Source organism: Parus major, chromosome 4 (assembly GCF_001522545.3).
Source record: "Parus major isolate Abel chromosome 4, Parus_major1.1, whole genome shotgun sequence".
In the NCBI taxonomy this organism is placed as follows: Eukaryota; Metazoa; Chordata; class Aves; order Passeriformes; family Paridae; genus Parus; species Parus major.
In genome coordinates, this window is record NC_031771.1 from 52,647,950 (window position 1) to 52,668,325 (window position 20,376).

General features: G+C 39.3%; 1 protein-coding gene across 12 annotated transcripts in view; it reads right to left on the reverse strand.

The window, feature by feature from the left end:
- Nucleotides 1–19,440, reverse strand: part of SLIT2 (slit guidance ligand 2) — a 260,141-nt gene extending 240,701 nt beyond the window's left edge. For 11 of the 12 annotated variants that reach the window (XM_015625541.3, XM_033513635.1, XM_033513633.1 and 8 more), the window contains exons 1-3: nt 18,985–19,184; nt 17,154–17,225; nt 15,875–15,946 (exon numbers count right to left, since the gene is read on the reverse strand). In XM_015625541.3, coding sequence (XP_015481027.1) covers nt 15,875–15,946; nt 17,154–17,225; nt 18,985–19,160 — 320 coding nt within the window. In that variant the 5' untranslated portion in view covers nt 19,161–19,184. Of the gene's footprint in view, nt 1–15,874; nt 15,947–17,153; nt 17,226–18,984 lie in introns of all 12 variants that reach the window. The other variant, XM_015625539.3, reaches the window with a different exon arrangement.
- Nucleotides 19,441–20,376: the final 936 nt, after the last annotated feature.

The following is a 20,376-nucleotide window of genomic DNA, read 5'->3' on the forward strand; positions in this document are numbered from 1 at the left end:
CTGTCTGATATATACATATATATGCACACACACATTATATATATAAAGATAAAATCATTACAGTGGTTACACTACATCAATAAACTGTTTCAAGACATTCCACTAGGTGAAAAATATACTGGACATAAGTCTTGAAAAATCAAGTTTTAGAATTTCATAAAGGCTCAGATTTTCCAGTTTGTTCGTCTTAGGGCTGAACTTAAATATTTAAGCCTGTTTATCCTCTCTGGGCTAACTTCTCAATAACGTTATTCCATATAATGGTCTTTCTAGTTAAAAGGTTTTTCCAGAAATTCCCATGTAGATACACAGACATTCAGAATAAAAATTTTACATAGCTCCATGGTTTTAGTTTGGTTCGCTTTTCTTCCCTTAAAGCTCAATGTGATGAGTGAAATATTCTGATTAATATTTTTATGCAGAGGTTTGTTACCAAGTTCAAACACAAGCAGTCAACTTTTTGAGTTCTAGATATCCATAATTCTCCAGTGTTAATGTCAGGCTGCTTTCTGTTAGTCAAGCATCAGAAATCCGTATTTCTCTAAGCAGAAGAAACCTAAATCACACTTTTAGAGATTAAAAGAATACTTAGATTGAAAGAACCAGAAAATTAAAGACTACACCACTGGGATAAGAGAGATGAGTGACAATGCATTCTAATAGTTAAAAAAAAATCTTAATCCAGCAACAACAAAAAAAATCTAGATTGTGATTTTGCAAGTCATATATCCAAATAAGTAGAACAAAAAATTTACATATAAAAGAGAGCTATAAACTAATGACTACTGGAAGACTTCTGAATTGAACACTAAAGAAGAAAACCAGCACTACATAAATACAAGAAAGTGATATATTTTACTGTTTCTGCATTTACTACATTTTCAAAATAAAATAATTTAAAAATAGACATTTTCTGACCTTTAGTCAATTTATGTATAAAGGTATATGCCAAGACCACAAAACTGAAGTAGGTGACAATTGTTTTAAACTAAATTATATTTACAATCCAACAAGATTTTGAAAATTAAAGAAATGAACAAATGACTAAGTAAAAAAAAAAAAAAAAGAAGAAAAATTCTTTCACTGCTTCTCTTAGCTAAATAGAAACATAAGCCTCTAAGTCCATGATTACAGATCCAGAATTACATGGAAAAGCATGCAGAGTAAAGACTAAAAAGTCAGTCTTCTAATCAGCTTTTCAGGACAAAAATCTCTGTTGGTACTTCTTAATAACTCTATTGAGTTTGGACACTAGACAATAATGATGAGCTGTTACCAAAAGGGCAGTGAAATTAATCAGTATCTGTATTTTTGTAGACATTCCTGTAGTAGAAATTTCTCAGTATCTGTTTTTTTGCATAATATTACATAAAAACCTCTCTAGTACACTGACATAATATTGATGATCAAGTTCATCAGGCAGGCTGCCTTTCAGTCAGTGCAACAACAACCTTAAAGGACACACAGGAACACTCTGAAGGATACTTCACAGGTAAAATACTCACTCTGCTATTTAACATCTTATACAAAGAGTTAAGACCTTCCATCAGGAGCTTCTGTTATTACCTGCAGATCATATACCTCACACAGCTGAGTATACCTTTAACATACTGATGCATCTGCCATTCCACAGCACTTTCAAATCTAAGTTATGGACAATAAATCTAGTTGTATTAATTAAACTAGCAATAAATAGCTCTACCCTCATGTCTCAACAGTTTCTACCCTGTGAGCTTGGAACTTCAAATTAGTGTTTCAACACATGAATTTACTTTGCCTTTCACAAGACTAAAATATTTGTTCTTTAAGCACTACGCAGATTGAGGGAATACACCAAGTTAAATTACTGAGCCCTTATGAATCCTGCATTTTGTATCTTTTATTTTGAATAGCTTTATCCCACTCACTGAATATTCTTTTAGTACTAAGCTCTCTCTAGCAAAAAAATTGAGTATTCCTTAGTGCCTGTGACCAAGAAGATTAAACAATAGTAATTTTCATGAAGGACATAGTGGGAAATACATCTTTTACTATACTTCAAGAAGATACTTCAGCTACTCTTTACATATTACAAGTTATAGCAAATGCTCTTGAAAGAGTCAATTTGCTTGAGTTTTCTATATGGAGATTTTATGAACTAGACTTCACTGAAATGTATTTTTCAAGACTACAGTAGGTAGTTCTCTAAAAAACTATATGAAAGCATAAGTGAATGGGAAAAAACTATGCAGAGCAAGTCTGAAACAACAGCCTAGTATCACAGTACACAACAGTCTCCCATTCAACAGTCACCATGAAGAGTTTGTAATGTTTGGCAAGAGCCATACAATGAGTCCAGAAAATACATTACTATTTTAAAATGGCTCACTATTTTATATGGTTCCCCAACATCTCCACTTTTTCAGGTGACCTGATGCTTAATTTTGTCTGGAGTCAGAGTGAGTGAAAAAGATATGATCCCGTTTTTCTCTCAAACTGAAACCCAAGGTAAGCACAGTGGATCATGGAATCCAAGACTGCAGGTTTTAAAGAACTACAGCTACTTTGAGTAAAAACACCCATAAACATTCCACTACACCTCCTTCCAATGTGTGGTGGCAGACACTTCGCACAGTTACCTAGCAGGCCATGATTTCCCTGGGGCAATGCGAGAATTTTCACCAACCGAACCAGAACTGACATGAAGCTCAAAGTGAAGCACTGAAGGAACAGTGATGAGATATTCCATACTGTGACTATTCAGTTTTCCAACTGAGCAACAAGTATTTGTGTTTCTCAAGCAGAGAGCTCAGAGCAGATGAAGCATTAGTGGTATAAGCAACAGAAAATGTACTGGAAAATCTATTTTAACTTTGTAATAACTTGGACTGTAAAGTCCTTTGGTAGTGTCCAGAAATAAACAGATGAGGCACCAATATAATATATTTCAAGTTACAATTTAAATACATGTAATTTTTTTCTTCTGTTGCTGAATGCATCTTTAGAAAGAGATTGGGCAAACTTCGGTAAGTTTTTGAGCTCTTCACAATGAATTCAAGCAAAGTCCACATACCTAAAGTATACAAAGTATTTCAAATACTTCAGAGTTTAAAACTCCCAGAGCTCAGTCTTCTAGACACAGTAAAGACTAGAAAAGCATCTTCAAAGTAAAATGATGGTTGAAGTTTTCAAAAGGAATTAAAGACAAATTAAAAATACCTTTGACAAATGAGATGGTGAAAATACTCAAAGGCAGCTCAATACCAACAGGCAGACAAAAAGAAAGACCCAACAAAGAATAAGTAACTCTTTGAACCAGACAAAATTAAGGTAAGCAAAAAAATGTGGCTTGATTTAAGCTAGTGGTTCTGAACAACAGGCTATTTTAGTTGAAATTAGTATACATCTGAATTTTACTTGTCTTCTGCATGCAGCGAGAGTATATGTAGATGACAGCAGATAGAGGTACAGTGCAGGGAGAGCACATTACATTCCCAGTAGCAACATATCCCAACCCATTGATGTCTGGCCATGCCACAAGTCCATCCTGATGTCTCTCTCAAGTTTTCACACCACAATAACTATGATCCAGTAGCAATCAAGCATGGAGGAGGAAGAGAGAAAAAAAAAATACCTTGATTGCACTGGGGACAATGTAATCATCTGCAATTGCTATAATTCACACCCATTTGTTTCAGACTTGCTACAGCCTTCACTGTAACTTGTTTCTGATCCCACTATATCAACTACATACAGCCAGAGAAGGTGTAGGAGACTGTAGAGCCACTCTGGAAAAATGAGTTGTTTTTGTACTTGACTGTCCTTGCAGTGAAGAAGTTTTGCCCTTATGTGCAGTTACACTTCCCAATTTGATTTATGCTTGTTGGCTTACCAGAGCAACAAGCCTGGCTTGAGGTTTTTCATAACCACCTTACAAGTACTGGAAGAAGGCTGCTATTGTGTCCCACCTAAGTAATTTTCCAATGGGTTTTAGTTCAAGCAGAAGCAATTCTACCTGTAGATTCTGTAGGACAAAAGAAGCCCTCAAAGATAACCTGAAAACTTATTGAAGTTAAAAGCTGTTTCAAGTAAGTTATAGATCAGCTGTGCTCTTTAATTAGAAACAGTCTATCCCATTGGATGCATAGAGAATGAGAGCCTTCCAAAACTCTAAATACAGGCACAGATACATTTTATTCTACCACCACTGCTTCAGGAAAAAGGATTGATTGCTTCCAACTCACACTACATTGACAGTATCATTCATTATTTTTCATTCCTCCTTCAAAGTTAGCCAAGAGAAGTAAATGCACTAACTGCACATAGTAGCACACAGCACCATACAGCCTGGAAATTGTATTCTTCAAAATGAACTTATCTACACCTTCTGTTTGTCAGCAGAGGAAATAACTATTACACACATTCAAAAATAGCATGTAACAGCTCAGTGAAGCTCATTTGCAAAATATATATAAACTTTAAAAGCATAAAAGCCTGTTTACATTACATTTCAATTTAAAATAGAAGAACATGTCAGTAATTAAACCTCTGCATGTTCACACAGGAGCACTTCCTGCTCACAACTGAGCCTGCAAGGCTCCTTAGAGTAGTTCCAAGATGTTAGAGGGATATGCATCCATTGGGAAGGTCTAACATCAGTTCAGGCTTTATGAGCTCAGGAAATACAGAAGCCACCTACAAAATTATCCAAGTATCTCAAAACAGAACACTAGTGCACAGCACCCAAATCATCTCCATGGGCTGGGTTAAGTATGATATCCTAAAAATCTAACGCTAATGTATAGGATCAGAATAACAGACATCAGGAACAGTGATTCCTATTGCCTCAACAGAGAAATTATAGAGAGCTTAACTTAGACTTACAGCTGAAAGGAAGGAAAATCACTACTTTTCTACAAAAAACATTGTGTTATATCTGCCAGAGGCAGAAAATACTTTTGCATCCATGTCCAAAGCCACAATCTGCTGAACTTCAACATATCTGGCAACTGCTGTCTGTGAATGTGACTTGCATGTCATCAAGTGAGAGGAAAACCCAAGAACTAAGAGCTAAGCAAAAGATTGTGCCAGTTTTTCCATTAAGAACTCTCTGCAAAGAGAATTTCTCTACTCATAATCTCATTAAGCCTAACGATATCAAGTTTACCAACCACATGAGTAAAAACTGGAATCTGAGAAGTTCAAGGTTGTTCTTACAGCATTTGGATGGCCAAGAAGGTTTTACCCAGGTCAAGAATGACTTAAAAGCAGGACTCCATTTCCCAGGCTAAATAATGACTACCTAAAAAAGACATGTAAGTTATTCCCCATTTAATTTCAAATATAAATTAGATACCTGTTGCAGTAAGAAAAAAATTCTGAACAGTGGCAGGACAATACTGCAAACTCAGTTTCTTACTTGTGTATGAAGCAGTGAAAGGTACTTCTCAACTATACTACTTGAAACCCAACGTATTTTCTGTCTTTCATTTTCTTCTCTCATGAGTTTGATGTCAAGTCCAAAATTACCACACTCCACTCCTAGCCCAATCAATTCTCCCTACATTATGCAGAACAGTATTTTGTGCTGTCAAGAGCCTATAACTCACTTTGCCTTTTTAAAGCATTTTTTTCACTAGGAAGAAAAGACAGAAATCAAGGATGTTGTTTTCTGTATTCCTTACTGTTTCAACAGAAAGGATATTTCTATAAAAATTTGGTCATTATACATATTAATTCTGCCTACAGCACCAAAAAGCATTAAAAACACTGTAAAAGCCAGGAAACTGCAAGCTAGGAAGCCTCATCTCAATGTCTGGGAAGGCAACAGGTCAAAACAGAAGCTGTTTCTATTCTAGATACAGTAAGGACAAGATGATGACTGGGAGTGGTCAGCATGGATTTAACACTAGGAAAATGATGCCTGACCAGCCTGGTAGCCTCCTACAATGAATAAGGAACTTGGTAGTAGATGTTTATCTTGACTTCAGTACAGCTTCTGACACTGCCATTCATAATGCTTGTCCTCACAGACAAACTGATAGAGCACAGACTACAAAAGCAGATTGTGAGGTGGACTGAAAATTGTCTGAAGTGCCAGGTTCAAAGAGCTGCAGTCAGGGGCACAAAGTCCTTTTGGAGAACAGTCACAAGCAGTAGAGGCCAGTAATGGAACTAATACTGTTCAAAACTTCATTCACAACCTGGAAAATGGGACACATTCCACCCTCAGCATATTTGCAGATGACACCAAACTGGAAAGAATGACTGATGCACTAGGTGTGTGCACTTGCCTGTCAGAGTAACAAGGACAGGCTGGAGAATTGTTTGAAAAGGAAACTTGGGAAGGGCAACAAAAATGAAATGGAAAGCCCTGAACCTGGAGAAGATTAACTCCATGCACCAGCACACACTGGAGAACCACCAGTTGGAAGAACCACCACAGAGAACAGCCTAGGGTGCAGGAGAATAAGAAATTATAATGAACCCAGCAATGTGCCCTTGCACAGAAGACCAACAGAATCCTGGGCTGTAATCATAAGTTAGTTGCCAGCAGGTCAAGGCATCCCTAAAATCAGCACTGGTGAGATACCTGGAGAGCTGTGCCCAATGCTGGACTCTCCACTACAAGAGACAGGGATATCCTGGACCAAGTCCAGGGAAGAGCTGTTAAGGTGACTAAGGAGGCAGATTGAAGCACCTGTCACACTGGAAGTAGTCAAGAGAGCTGGGACTGTTTAGTCTGAAGAAGAAAAGTCTCAGATATCTTGATGTGTATAATACTTCGTGTGTGTAAATAAATGTGTTTCCATCCCAACTAAGGAGAACAGAGCCAGACTCTTCTCAGGGGTGCACAGTGAAAGGACAAGAGGCAATGGGTACAAACCAAAGTATAGGAGAACTGTATTTCAACTTAAGTGTTTGACTGTGAGGGTGGTCACACACTAGAGAAGGTTCCCCAGAGAGGCTGCTGACTTTCCACTGCTGGAGACATTCAAAAACCAACTGGAAACAGCCCTCAGTCACCTGCCCTGATGGACCTTGAGTTAAACTGCAGCAAGGGATTAGACAATCTAGAGACTTCTTCAGGCCTCCACAATCTTGTGAATCTCACTCATTGGATTCCATTCTATAAAGTACACCATGAAGAAGGAAACAGAAGTTATAAAACCCCCATAGAGTAACAGAGATTCAAATAGCAGATGAAGCAAGAATGATTTTGACAATACTTGGGATTACTTCCAAGAAAGAAAACAAAAAAAATCAAGAGAGGATATGAAGCTGATCTAGTAGGTGGAATTTAGCTAGAGTTTGACCAGATTTGTTAGATAGACGAGAAAGGCCAGCAGATAGTCCTGATAGGCTTGTAACTATCTTTCTGGCATGAAGTTACCACAGTAACTAAATTTTCATTTAAGTATTTTTCTAAAGCACATGAAGAGACATCCTGCCAAACTAAAGTCAGAAAGCCTGGTGTACCTTAAAAAAAATGGAGACTTTGCCATGTTGCATTTGATTATCAGTCTAGACTAATATTAAAGACAAGCCAGCACAATGAACTACATACTATGAAAGAAAATAGGAAAATAAAACATTTCTTCTGATGAAGTTTCAACCAGGCTCTTCATAGTAAATGAGGTAATATAGCAGTACAGGTCACTGAAGTTACAGCCAAATCCCTCATACATTTTGGAGTTTATCTGTAAAACACCAGATAGAAGTGTGGTTTCTACAGTCAAAATAAGGAGCCTCTTAGAAAATGTTCCAAATATGCTATATTAAAATGTACTGACAAGTCAATTTTCACTTGTGGCCACCTAATATTAAATCAGTATTTAGAAAAAATAGTGGACTTGTTCTGCAAAAAATAAATATGATTTTTACAGAGTAAAACTAAAATGTATAGCATTAAGTTTAATATCAGTGCTCCACAGAAACCATTTAAAATAGCTTCTGAAAACAAAATACCATTTGAAACAAAAACATTGGCACAACAGCTCTGCAGAATCAGATTTAGTTTCACCATTTTGCAACAGTGCAAATTACCCATTTCAGAGGAAGCAAGAAAGAAGAGCATCCAGCAAACAATGCCACAAAGGATGAGCACAAAACAGATGTGGGAAAAATAAACAGCCTTCTTGCCCTGGAATTTGTAAAAAGGTCTGCAAAGAGCAAACAGGACTTCTCACTGCAATTTGACTTCTAGACCTATAAAAGGAATCCCATGAGAAAAGACACTCAGATGAATAAAATATAATAAAAATAAATAGTGGGTATTGACAAGACTTTTATAAGGACTTTGGAATTAGAGTTTTATCAAATATTTTGTAATGTTCTGCAATCAAAATGTAGCTATAATTTGATTTTTAAAAATTCCTTTAGAACACTGCATATTTTTAAATATTGTATTCAAAATCAGCCTTTGTCTACCTCTGATTCAACAGACATTTTTAAAGAAGACATTTGATGTTGCTGTCACAAAAGCCTGCTAATTCAGGGTAACTACAGAAGAATTTTTTAATTCTTTTTCTTGAACCACATAAATACACGTGGCCAATATAACTCATGCAACATAGTCCCACATTCTGCTGGTAATTGATTAACACTGCAGGCTTCGTGGTCTCCTCCACATTCTGAGAGGAGGAATGTGTGGTGCACTGCCCTATGTGAGGATAGCTAAAAGGATTTTTCACATCCATGATTAACAAGGAATAACTGTTCGCCCCCTTCAGGGCTGTTCAAAACCAAGTACTCTCTACCTGAGCTCATCACTCTATGCCACACCTGGCACATCCACATCCTATGACACACCTGTGTGAAGGTATCAGCTCTCAAATGCTCACTTACTCTGACTGAAGCCACACAGAAGGAGGGAGGGCAAGCGTAAGCAGCCTTAAAAAACAAGCACATGAATAACCCACAGGTTTTAGGCAGTCAAACCTGGACTTCCCCAGCAGCAGCAGTCAGAACTGCTCAGAATGTACCCCAAATGAAAAAAATCAGTTCTCGGGCTTCCGTAATAAACTTACACGCCACAATGCAGACCAGCATTCACTAAGAAAAGAAACTGGAGACTAACTTTCAGCTAAAGAGCTAAGAACTCAGTCTAAGAGCTCAGTACAACTTCTATACTATTCAACACAAGGTCTTATTGCTAGAAAACTGATTTATTTCATTGACAAAATTTATATTCAAGCACAAGATGAAATATTGTTCATTTATCAGCTGTACTTTTTGGGCTGATAGCAATATATATGATTCCTGGAATAGCAGTTCCACTGCTAACACAGTTTTTGCCAGGGAGTCTAAAACTCCACATTAGCCTTTACCCCTAAGTATCTATAAATTGTGGGGGGGGAAAAAAAAAAAAGTCATTTTGGTTCGGCTAAAAAACCAAAACCCCATCATAAGAACAGATGACATTTAACATCTTTTCCAGAAGTACTTGCTCCTAAATTTTGATCATATAGCTTCACAAAAGAAAAATCTGAGGTTTCTAACACTTCTCTTCTGTAACTGAAATGACTATTTACTATCAGATTCAAAACTCAAAAAGAAAAAGTTTAGCCCAAACCTTCTATTCTAGGGTTATTTTATTGATGCAGCTCCCATTTAAAGAATCACAGAAAATATTGTCATTCCTCTTTTAAAAGTATTTTCCTATTTGGAACTTACATCTTATTAACAGGTAAGTCAATTTGGAATAAAACTGCCATCTCATGCCACACATCAATACATAAAGTAAGCATAGGCTTCTTTTAATCTCTGGACAGCATGTTGTTTCCCCATCAGTGATTCACTGAGTCTGCACCCTAAGAAAGAGCACACACATAATATAGCCCTTTTCTAGACTAGACAGAAACAACAGTACTTGTTTATCTAGTCTATTTTGAAGCAGCTGTTAATGCCCTTGATAAATGCCCAGGCCTGCTGGGCAGTTATGCCCAAGACAAACTGCATTTGTTTCTACCCTTGATGGAACATTTTATTTCTTAGTCTACCCTGCAATGAATGACTTTGTAAGATGAGATGCTCTATAAAATCCCACACATTCAGAGATCATGTTAACTCCTAAGTCAGTTTTGACTATCATTTCAGAGCCTACTAATGCAGTGTAATAGTTTACCATGTTTATCTGACTAAGAGCTCAAACAGATAGCTCTAACCCTGTAATACATAAAATACAGCTGAACCCTACTTTATTTTCCTGAAGCTCATTTAGTATTTTTGACAAGATGATCTCCTTTATTGAGGTTATAATTAAGCCCTTGCTGCATCTGAAGCTGTACAGGGTAATTTCACATACTGATTTGTATCCTGTAAAGAAATCCACCTACTAATACGGTTTGTTTACTAAGTAAAAAGAACTTTTACTTGAAACTAAGCAGCTGAAAAATACTTTTCCTTCTTTGCTACAGCACATCTGTAAGTTTTGAATTTTTCATCCACAGCATGTACAAAACAATACTGACTTTCAGTACTACTCAAACACTTGTAAGTATACACCTAAGTAAGTGCTCTCTTCATGTTAACTTTGAATAAATTGTTTTAATGTATTTGTGGAGATGGAGCCCAAATAAATAGCAAGTAGGTACAATTCTTCAGTTTGTCATTTTAGAACAACGTTGCAAAAATTTAGAAAAACCAATGAACTGTAACAAAACATTTAATTCTTGAACTATTTCCTACATCAGTAACACATGGTAAGAAACAAAAATACAACAGATAGCTTTCAGTTTAAAAGCTACTTCATGTACCAAATTGATGTTCAACCCTTACAGCACTTTTCTCTTGAACTCCTGATTTCAGCTTACATCATGTAGCTCAGGGGGGCTGTCTATTGAGGAGGTATGGGGGGTATTTAGCACAGACACCAACTCAGAAGCTGAAGTTATTCCTTTGAGAGTAACAGTTCATCTACTAGTTTCCAGCAGAAATAGGTTTGGTGGGGGGATTGGTGCTTTATTTCTCCTTTGTTTGTGGGGTTTTGGGTTGGTTTGTTTTGTTTGGTTTTTTTCACACTCTGGCTTTTTTAAGTCTACACAGGTAACACTTTAGAACTGTTAACATAATAAATGGATATTTTAAAAATAAAATCTGTTAATTAAAATATCACAAATATAGTGGCTTGGCCTGGAAACTTTTTATGCCACACAAGTAACCTTTCTCACAGGAGTAATCAGTGAGACTACTCATGCAAACCAAGTTATTCACATGGTAAATGTCTGCAGAATCAGCCTCTAAATTAGCATTTTAGGGACATACTTCTCCCTCAATGGATTATTCATAAATACAGGAAGAAAAAAAAAGTGAGCAGTTTTGAAACTATTGCTGTAAACTCTTCCTGTTCTGACACTTGTTCCATATCATAGCCCTAGCATAGTAAGAGCTGGAATCCCAACTTTCAGACTTAAAAAAAACATATTAGGAAAAATTCTGATGAAAAGTTTTCCTATCAGCCAATTATATTTTTTTTATAAATGAAAAGGTAACTGTTCTTCTCTGTAAACAAGTGAAGAGTATATTTAGCCCTCAAAAACCTGACAATCCTCTATTTCTGGAGAACACAGAACTGTAAGGAAATTTTAGATGCAAGTAGCTTCTTACAGAACTGGTTCAACATTCTATGGCAGCTGTCATCAACAAAATTTTATACTTCCCTTCAGATGAGAATGACTTATAAAAACACTGGCATATTTTGAGCAGTATTTGCCCCATGAGAGAATGAGGTGAACCTGGGGATAACAATGGCCTACACTTACTAAAAATAATTTTTAAAACTGTGTCTAACAGTGTCAGTTTTCATATAGTGGAAACTTTCAGTTTATCTTTATCTTGCTTTCTTAAGATACTATGTCAAGCTATTATAAACATCACACCCAAGATGACAGCTTTATGAAGAAAGAAGAAAAGTGTTTAATTTCACATTCTCATAAGGAATTGTTTCAAAAGGTTTTGTTTCCCATAATAAGCAGTGGTCTGGAAATCCATAAGTGTTGTGAAAATCCTCCATGTCCTGACCCTTTTTCATCTTCCTGCCATGAAGCATATTGAAAACCACGACACATGACTGTGGTCTCTGTAAGAGAGGTTCACAAACCTAAGAGGCCACATCCAATCCTTTCTCTATGGGACTTGCCCTGTACTGAACAACCATATACTTTTTAGAGGCCCTGCTTAAGAACTTGGGCTCATATAAGTTACTAGTTACTTAAGAAAGTCTTCCAGATGTTAAATACTGTAATTATTGCAGATGTCAAGACTGTAATTAGTCCAAGAGTTTTTAGCACAGCTTCAGGATGTACTCAAAGGTACAAGCTGTCCCAACCAAACTTCAATGCATACAGCCCAGTTTTCAACCAAAGAGGGTTGTTTCAGCAGAGAGAGTATCTACACAACAAGACAAACCATGCAATTCTTCTGTTCAGTATCCAGTCTGTGAAGAAAACCGTATTTGTGGCAGACTTGCCAGCTCAGGCAGAGTTGCACAAAACTGGCTTGAACTGGAGCTGTAAGAGTTCAGCCCTTAAGAGCCTTCAAGACTGTCAGAGTTTAGAACTATGTGAACACTGCAGTGTAATCATGTATTTGAAGACTTCTCACAGAAGTACCCATCTAAAAGGCTTGCAGCAATATCAACTTCACCAGAGTTTCTCCAGCCACTAAAGTTTTCACAAACCTAAAAACTTACTAACTTCCACCTTGTATTTCCCTCCTATTTCTTAAGTAGCAGGCATAGCTACACAATCATTTATTGCAAACTGAAAACTTACTTTAATTCAGGCTGCTATAGTAATAATCACTTTTTACAGAGTATTTACGGTAGCCTTGGGTTCCACTGCATTTCTACAATTACAGTGGTGTGGCACAAATTCCCATTGTGAAGCATATTAGGTCTAAATAGCTTTGTGTACATACTAATCTACATAGTGCACTAGAGATATGTTATTTTATTAAGCTATAGGAGGAACCACCTGACAGATTTTTATGAATTTCATAAAAATCAATCTTAAGCAGACCTTTTCTGAGGAGGTCAAATGTTTCTTCTCAGATTAATTTTGCAAAGCATTTCAGATCTTTCATTAAAGGGAACTGAGGATATCCAGCGTTTTTTGAATTATAAGACCTATAAATGACTATTCACAAGTAACTCATTAACCAACCAAACAGTTCCTTGTAAATCAGAGTTACTAGTTTAAAAATAAAATTTAACTGAAACTCCAGTTAAAAGCAAACAAGAAACCCAAGAAACAAACAAAAAACATGACCCAAACAAACAAGCAAACCCCCAGCACTTCACTTAGAGAGATGGGCATTTCTTTTTTCCCAAAGAGAAACTACTGTGAAAGCCTGTGTTCACATTAGAGAGTACTGAACAAAAGGAAATTTCTTTTAAAATTCAGCCTGTATACACTAGCATAAGATATTTCAACATACACTGTATTACATGTAAACAATATTATAAACCAAATTGAGTTCATTTAAGATGCAATGACATTCTCTTATACTCTGATGCATGCTACAAGGTCTGTGTCAGGTATTCTTTGACAGCAGCTTGGCACATTACACTTGGAGTGAAAATGTGACACCCTACACTCACACATTGGAAAAAAAAAAGCAAAACAGCTTTAAAGTCCTTGCTGTTTAATGTATAAAAGAAAATACTTGAATGAAGTACCCAGAGGTTTCCTGAGAAATCATTTTGGATTTCAAAATCCCAAGGAGATGAATTGGCTGTCACACAACAATGCACCTTCATCAGATGGACTTGGCAGTTGTAAACAAGAATTTTCCCAGCTTTCCCCCACAAATATGAAATATTTGCTCTTAGACAACAGCTGGGGCAGTTTAAAGACATCCTGCATATATATATTCAAATCACAACTTACCCACACACCTAACATGAACTGAATTCCAGCAAATTAAAGAAACTGACAATTGGAGCAGTTGGGATATAACTCTGAAGACAAAACCTATCCTCAGACCTAACTTACTAAATTTTCAGATAGCTTACTTTGCCTGCTGAAGGGTGAACAAACATAACCCACAAAAGTATTACAGTTTCTCTTTAGAACTAGTATCTTATGTAAATGGAAATATCTATTGTGTTCCAATTATCAAAGGAAAACCAAAGAAAAAATTAAACAATGTAACAGCAAAACACAAACATATCAGATAAGTAATTTAACTACTGAAGTTCATTTTTCTCTGGTAAAACAATTCTGTACTTCAGAAATAAAAACAGAGTGTTGAAGGTTTTTTGAAATTTGTTAATAAATCACATAGCAGGAGCTTACTTTGAAATAATTAAGAAATAAGGCTGCTGATAAACTTTTAAGACTTGGTAAGGATTTGGTATCTCAGTGTCAAATCACAGTCACAGTGAAAGTGTGCCTCTTTTAATGTTTTTTTCATCTTTCATAAATGTGTATTTACTTTTGCAATATGAACTACACTGCTGTTTATTTTTTTTATCTAGACACCATAATCCAAATTTAGGAATGTGTATATATTATTCCAATATATCCCTCAGCAGGAAAAGCTGTTTTAAATCTCTATACTTTGTACAAAGTTGAAAACACATTGTGAAAAAGCACTGAATTAAGTGTTTTAATATGCCTTAGAAATGCACAGCCAGTTTTTTTCCAAAGAGCAATCGATCTCACTAAAATTTATTTTTAAAAAGTTGCACTATATAACAACACTTACTTTTTTAGGTCAAAAAGTTACTTTGATTTATTTGAAAAAATGAGGTAATTATCTCACGTACATAATATTTCAACTATTATAGAAATATCAAAATTACACTAGTGGCTACTAAGTCTCTTGAACAGCTTTGTCTAAATGACCAACCAAACCATAATGGTTTGCAGAGGTTTTTGTTTTAAACTCACAGCCAGCAGCTGTGGATACAAAGCAACTCTAATAAGACAAACTACGTTCAGGCCAGTGCTGGTTTTCAATGGAGTAAAGTAGAAATACTTTTATAAAGTTAAAGAAGCAGCAAATAAAACACTAAAGACCTCAGAGCTATGCATAAAGAAAAGGTGATATAATGAAAATGCAACCATGATGCCTAATAATGAAGACACAAGTCAAGTTCGACAGGAATATATATATATTATACTTTCCAGGCTCCACACTATGTCCAACAATCAGCATCCTGTTTTTAATGAGTCAGATTGTCCCAAGCTGCACAATATATTTTAAAAATATTTTCATTTGAAGTGTAACAAAATAAGAAGGCACATACTGAAAACAATTTGGGGAATTACTCATTTTCTAGGACTTCCTTCAACCAAGCAGGAATTTGTACTTCAACTTAACCAGATAAGGTCCTCTCATCGCTGCCCCATCTTCTCTTCCCACAGTACTCATTTTTTTATAAAATACAAATTCAAATTATTTTTGAAAACTTACAGTTCATATTTTTTCTAAGCATTTGTAAAAGCTTTCATCATATAAGAACTGGAGTAGAATTGAATCACTGCTATGTAATAAGAAAACACTCTGTAGCCAGTAGTTACTTCCAATAAGGCATCGTATAAAACATAAAACTACAGGTCAGAGAACAGGCTTCTTTTGGTACATTTGAGTTCTCAAAAGTCCCTGTGTATTCAAGATCAAAGGGAAAATATTTGATAGTATTAAACTATTTCCTATGGGACAATTGCAGTTTGCACTTTGAATCCAGACTGCTCTTGAATGCTCTTGCCCCCAGCAGAATCCCTTAAATACTGCTTGAGAATTTCTTACTTCTCTTGTGTCTCAGTAAGACTAGAAGTCCCAAATTAAAACCAAAAAAAAGTATTAAAAAACCTGAAACTTGAGTACCTTGACACACAATTAATTTGACCCCCCAAAAGCTGATACTTTTAGAATTCAAGATACTTACAGCCTCTCCAGTTCTTTTAAATCCTGGAATGCTCCTCTCTCAATAGTACTAATCTTGTTCTCCATGAGCTGACTGAAATATAGAAAAATTTTATATGTAAGTTTTAGTATTGCTGACATAACTTGTTGCATTAACAATGGTCATTTAAAGGCAGCCACATATTCTTTAAAACAATCCAAAAGCTATTCTAGAGTGACATCCACTTTAACCTTCTGTATCCCTGTCACCAGCAATTTACATGGGCTCACATACCCAAAAGAAGGAAAATAACTCTTGGTAAAAGAAACAGGAATCAATATAACATTTGCTCATTTACATAAAGAGTCCCAAGTTAAAAGCTGCACATGCCTACACGCTGTGTGCACAAACATCCCTGCCCTTCGGCAAGCTGTAAGACCCCAGTCCAACAGCATGAAGGTGATAGTAGTCTCACGAGAGAATAACAAAACTAAAACTCTGAATCGTGGTGTTGGGAGAAACATCAGTGAAAGACTGCACAGGGACTGCAACCATAAGAGTATCTCTGTTTTGTAACAAAATTAAAAATTTCTGTTATATTTACTTCAGAGAAAAGGAAAAGTATTTTACAAGACTACTTGCTCAAATTAAATTGGCCTTAACAAATAAGTAGTTAGATATTGACTTCAGAAAGCAACAAAATACCAAAAAAACCACACACACACACAAAAACCACACACTGCACCAAATTTTAAAACCTCAATAATGCTTGAAGGCTTGGGGTTTTTTAAGCAAATAAACAGAAAACCCACCCAAACAAACCAACCAAAATATTCCTTCGTCAACTTCACTGGTAAAGTGTTCCTTTTTGTCCAGAAACTACAGAAGAGCAATAATAATCACCTGAGACTTGCTTTTATATTCAGTAAAGGAATAACTTTTTTCTTAATTAACTCTTTTATAGTTCTGGTTGAGAGTACCCATTTTCAGTGTGAACTATAAATTTCACAGCCTTAAACTGAAGTAACTCCAATGGTTATTCAACCAATTTTGGCAACTCTTATTTGTAAGCTATGTGCTAAACTAAGTCCTCAAGTTCTTATAATCTTAAGGGGAGATTAAAAAATTTAAACAAATTTTATTTAAGGGAATTGCCAACTTGTGCATAACAGTGTATAACACATGGCAGATCAGTTTTAGGTCCAGATACAGTAGTACAGTAGTTAAAAAGTGATAGTCCATCCCGCTAATGAACTGAAATGTAACTACAACCTGTAGCATCAGTCCTAAAAGTTATCAATTTGAGAAAGAGAAAACTTACAGGACTCGAAGGTGCCTTAGACCAGCAAAGTCAGTCTTCGTGATTCTTGTGATGTTATTTCCATTAAGATCCCTAAGAAGAATAATTTGTAAGCAGCAAAATTAAAACATTCAAAAGCTATTTTTAATTTGTTTTGTTTTCATGGGCACAGCATGTTTAGAAGCTTAGAGACATATATGAATGCAATAAACCGTTCTTACAATTAACACCATGCGAGTTCCTGATCTCCAAGCAGTTGAAATAAAATTTACCTCGAAAACAGTAGTTTGAAACTTTGTAGCAAGAGCGTCTTGGAAAGTCAGTTCTGCCTTCCATTACAAAGTTCATGCTCATCTTTAACTACAATATTTAGCAATAGAAGAATCCAAGGCTCTATTAATGGGGTTATAGCTGCATTTAGAAAACCACAGAACTTTGTACATATAGCAATATCTATATATACGCTACAACCTTTATTTGACATTTACAAAAACTAAGTGACTGAAAAAAAGACAATTTGCACCATTTCAAGCAATTTTCAGATTTCCCAATACGGCTAAAAAGGTGGCATAGGGCTTAACTACCTATAACAAATCTTAGGTTTCAAACAAGCATTAATACTGCTGGAGTAAGAGCTGTGAAATAAGGTTTTATCAAAACTAACCTCTCCACTTGCTGCACAGGAAACTACACTGACTGCAGAATGCAAAGCAAGCTCAGAAGCAACAGAAACCTGTATTTAGGCCCTAGCATTTCTGATCGTACTTCCATACTACTTTTTCTTCTGGAGTATATGCCTCCTTTTCATAACTTTTTGGGTTTAAGATATAAACGTCCTTCAATTCCAATCACTACAAATAAAACCAGACTTGGCAGCCCATGAGATAAATCTTTAGGAAGTGGTATTACATGGAAGCTATTCTAACAATTACAGCTCATTCCCAAGGTAGCCAGCTAAAAAAAAAAAAAAATAGAATTTTTTTCTTTTAGTGCTTTATACCACATATGGCCAAAACACCACTGTAAAGAAACCACACGAGTCTCAGGAGGAATGTGTCCCTGATACTCTTCCTGAGTGAAATTCACCACTCCAGACGCGCGTTCACATGCCAACATTTAAATGACTTATCAGAGGGTAAGAAATAATGGGCACACCACTTCCACTCTTAGAACCCCTCTGAAAGGCAGCCTGACATGATAAATAACCGGCCACATCTAGAAAACAGCCCAGCCGCGGGTGAAGGGAGGGATCACCGCTGCGGCACGACTTAGCGCCCAGCGAGTGCGGCTATCGCAGCCCGGCGTGCCCCCGGCAGATGCGCCTGGCACCGGGGCAGCGCCGGCAGCGCGCCCCCGCCCGCTCCTCCGCGCCGGCCACCGCGGCGGAGGGAGCGCTGCGCGCCTCGGGGCCTCCCTGCCCACGCCCGCGGAACGCGGCGGGGCCGCGGCCCGGCTTTGCCCCGGGGAAGGCGAGCCGTAATAGCCAAGTTTGACGGGAAATGGGCGCCGGCGGGGGACGAGGCCGCTCCGCCGCCGCCCCGGGGCGCCCCCCTACCGCGGCGGTGCCCGCCCCCGCTCCCCGCGGAGGCGGGAACCGCGCTGCTCACCGCGGCTTCCCGGGATGAAAGGCAGCGGCTGGGAGCAGCGCCCACCTCTTCCGTGTCTCCGCGCATCGCTGTGAAACGGGCACGGCCGGCAGTAGGAAAAGGGAGCAGAAACCCCCCACCCAAAGGGCGTCGGGACCCCAAACCAGGCCGGCGCCGGGGGCCACCTCAGCCCGACAGCCGGCGGGAGCCCTGAAGGGAGCAGGGGGCCGAGGGGCGCTCGCCGCCGCCCCGGCCGGGTTACTTACAGCCTCTCGGTGTTGCGGGGGATGTTCCTCGGGACGCCGCGCAGCGCCAGCCCGTGACAGTCCACGGTGCTCCCCGAGCAGGAGCACTGCGCGGGGCACGGCTGCGGCGCCACCGCGCCCGCCATCGCCAGCAGCAGCCCCAGGGACAGGGTGAGCTTCCCCCGGCCGCACATCATCACCGCCCGCTGCAGCCCAGCCGGGCCCACCGGCCTCGGCCCCGGGGAGGCGCGGGGCGCGCCGCCCTCCTCCTCGCCGCGGGGAGCGCTCGGGCAACTTTCAGGGTGCGGAGACTGCGAAGTCTTTTCTATCCACAGCCAAGTCAAGAAAACAACCCCGGCAAAGTGAGGCGGGTGGCACCGGTCCGCGGCTGAAGGCAACTTCGCTAGGCACGGGGCCGCGCCCGGGCCGTCCCTCGCTACCCCGTCGGTGGCTGGGAGAGGCGGCACTTGGGTCTCGTCTTCACACGCTCCCTGCGATGGCGAAGCAAACCCAGGGGCTTAGGGTGCGGCGGAGTTGGGCGAGCTACTTATCTCCTTCTTCGTCCCTTTCAAAGCCGTGACTCCCCGCTGAGCCCCCGGCTAGAGGCCGCGGAGCCCCGTCCGCCCCAGCAGCGCTTCCTTTGCGGCGGCCCGCGCAGCGCTGCAGCCGCTCCCACGCGCGTCCCCCGCCGCGGGCCGCTCACAGCCCCACGGGGGGCGGCGGCGGGGCTGACACCGCGCACACACCGCCCTGCCAGAGGCGCCTCAGCAAATCATACCCCTCTCGCAGGCATTCATCAAACTGTCTCACGGAAGGAGGAGGGAGGGGAAAAAAAAAAGTCAAACACACAAGATGCTGTTGGGCTTGGCTCTCCACCCCCCGCGCCCCCTCCTGCTGTACGCTCCCAAGCCAAGTTTAGCAGGAAAGGGCTGGTCCTAGAACACGATAGTAATAAGCAGTCGAGAAGTGATTCGTTGCTCTGCTGGAAGGGAGTTCATCCACGACCTTCTTCTCGGTGACAGATCACAGTTATAGATCCTCCTGTGATCCCGGGAGCACGGCGAGACAGAGCAGACAACAAGCGAAGTGCGGCGAGAGCGGGAGGGGCGGGGAGGGGTGTTATTCTGCTCCCCGTGGTCTCCCGGATACCGTGGCTTTGCTGCGGCAAAGGCACCTGATGAAAGAGGTGAAAACTGCTCAGTCCTTCCAGGTGAGGCCAGTTCAGCAGCTCCTGGGCTTACTGCAGAAAAGGGAGCAACTTTCCTCCTCTCCCTGAGCCCCCCGAGGCACAGCGCCTCGGGAAGGGTTGGCGCCTCTTTCCCCGATCCCGCCGGTGCACCTGAGCTGTCGGTGCTGGTGCCGAACAGCCCGGCCCTCGGCTCCCTGGCGGCGGCGCTCCTCCGGCGCGGAGGG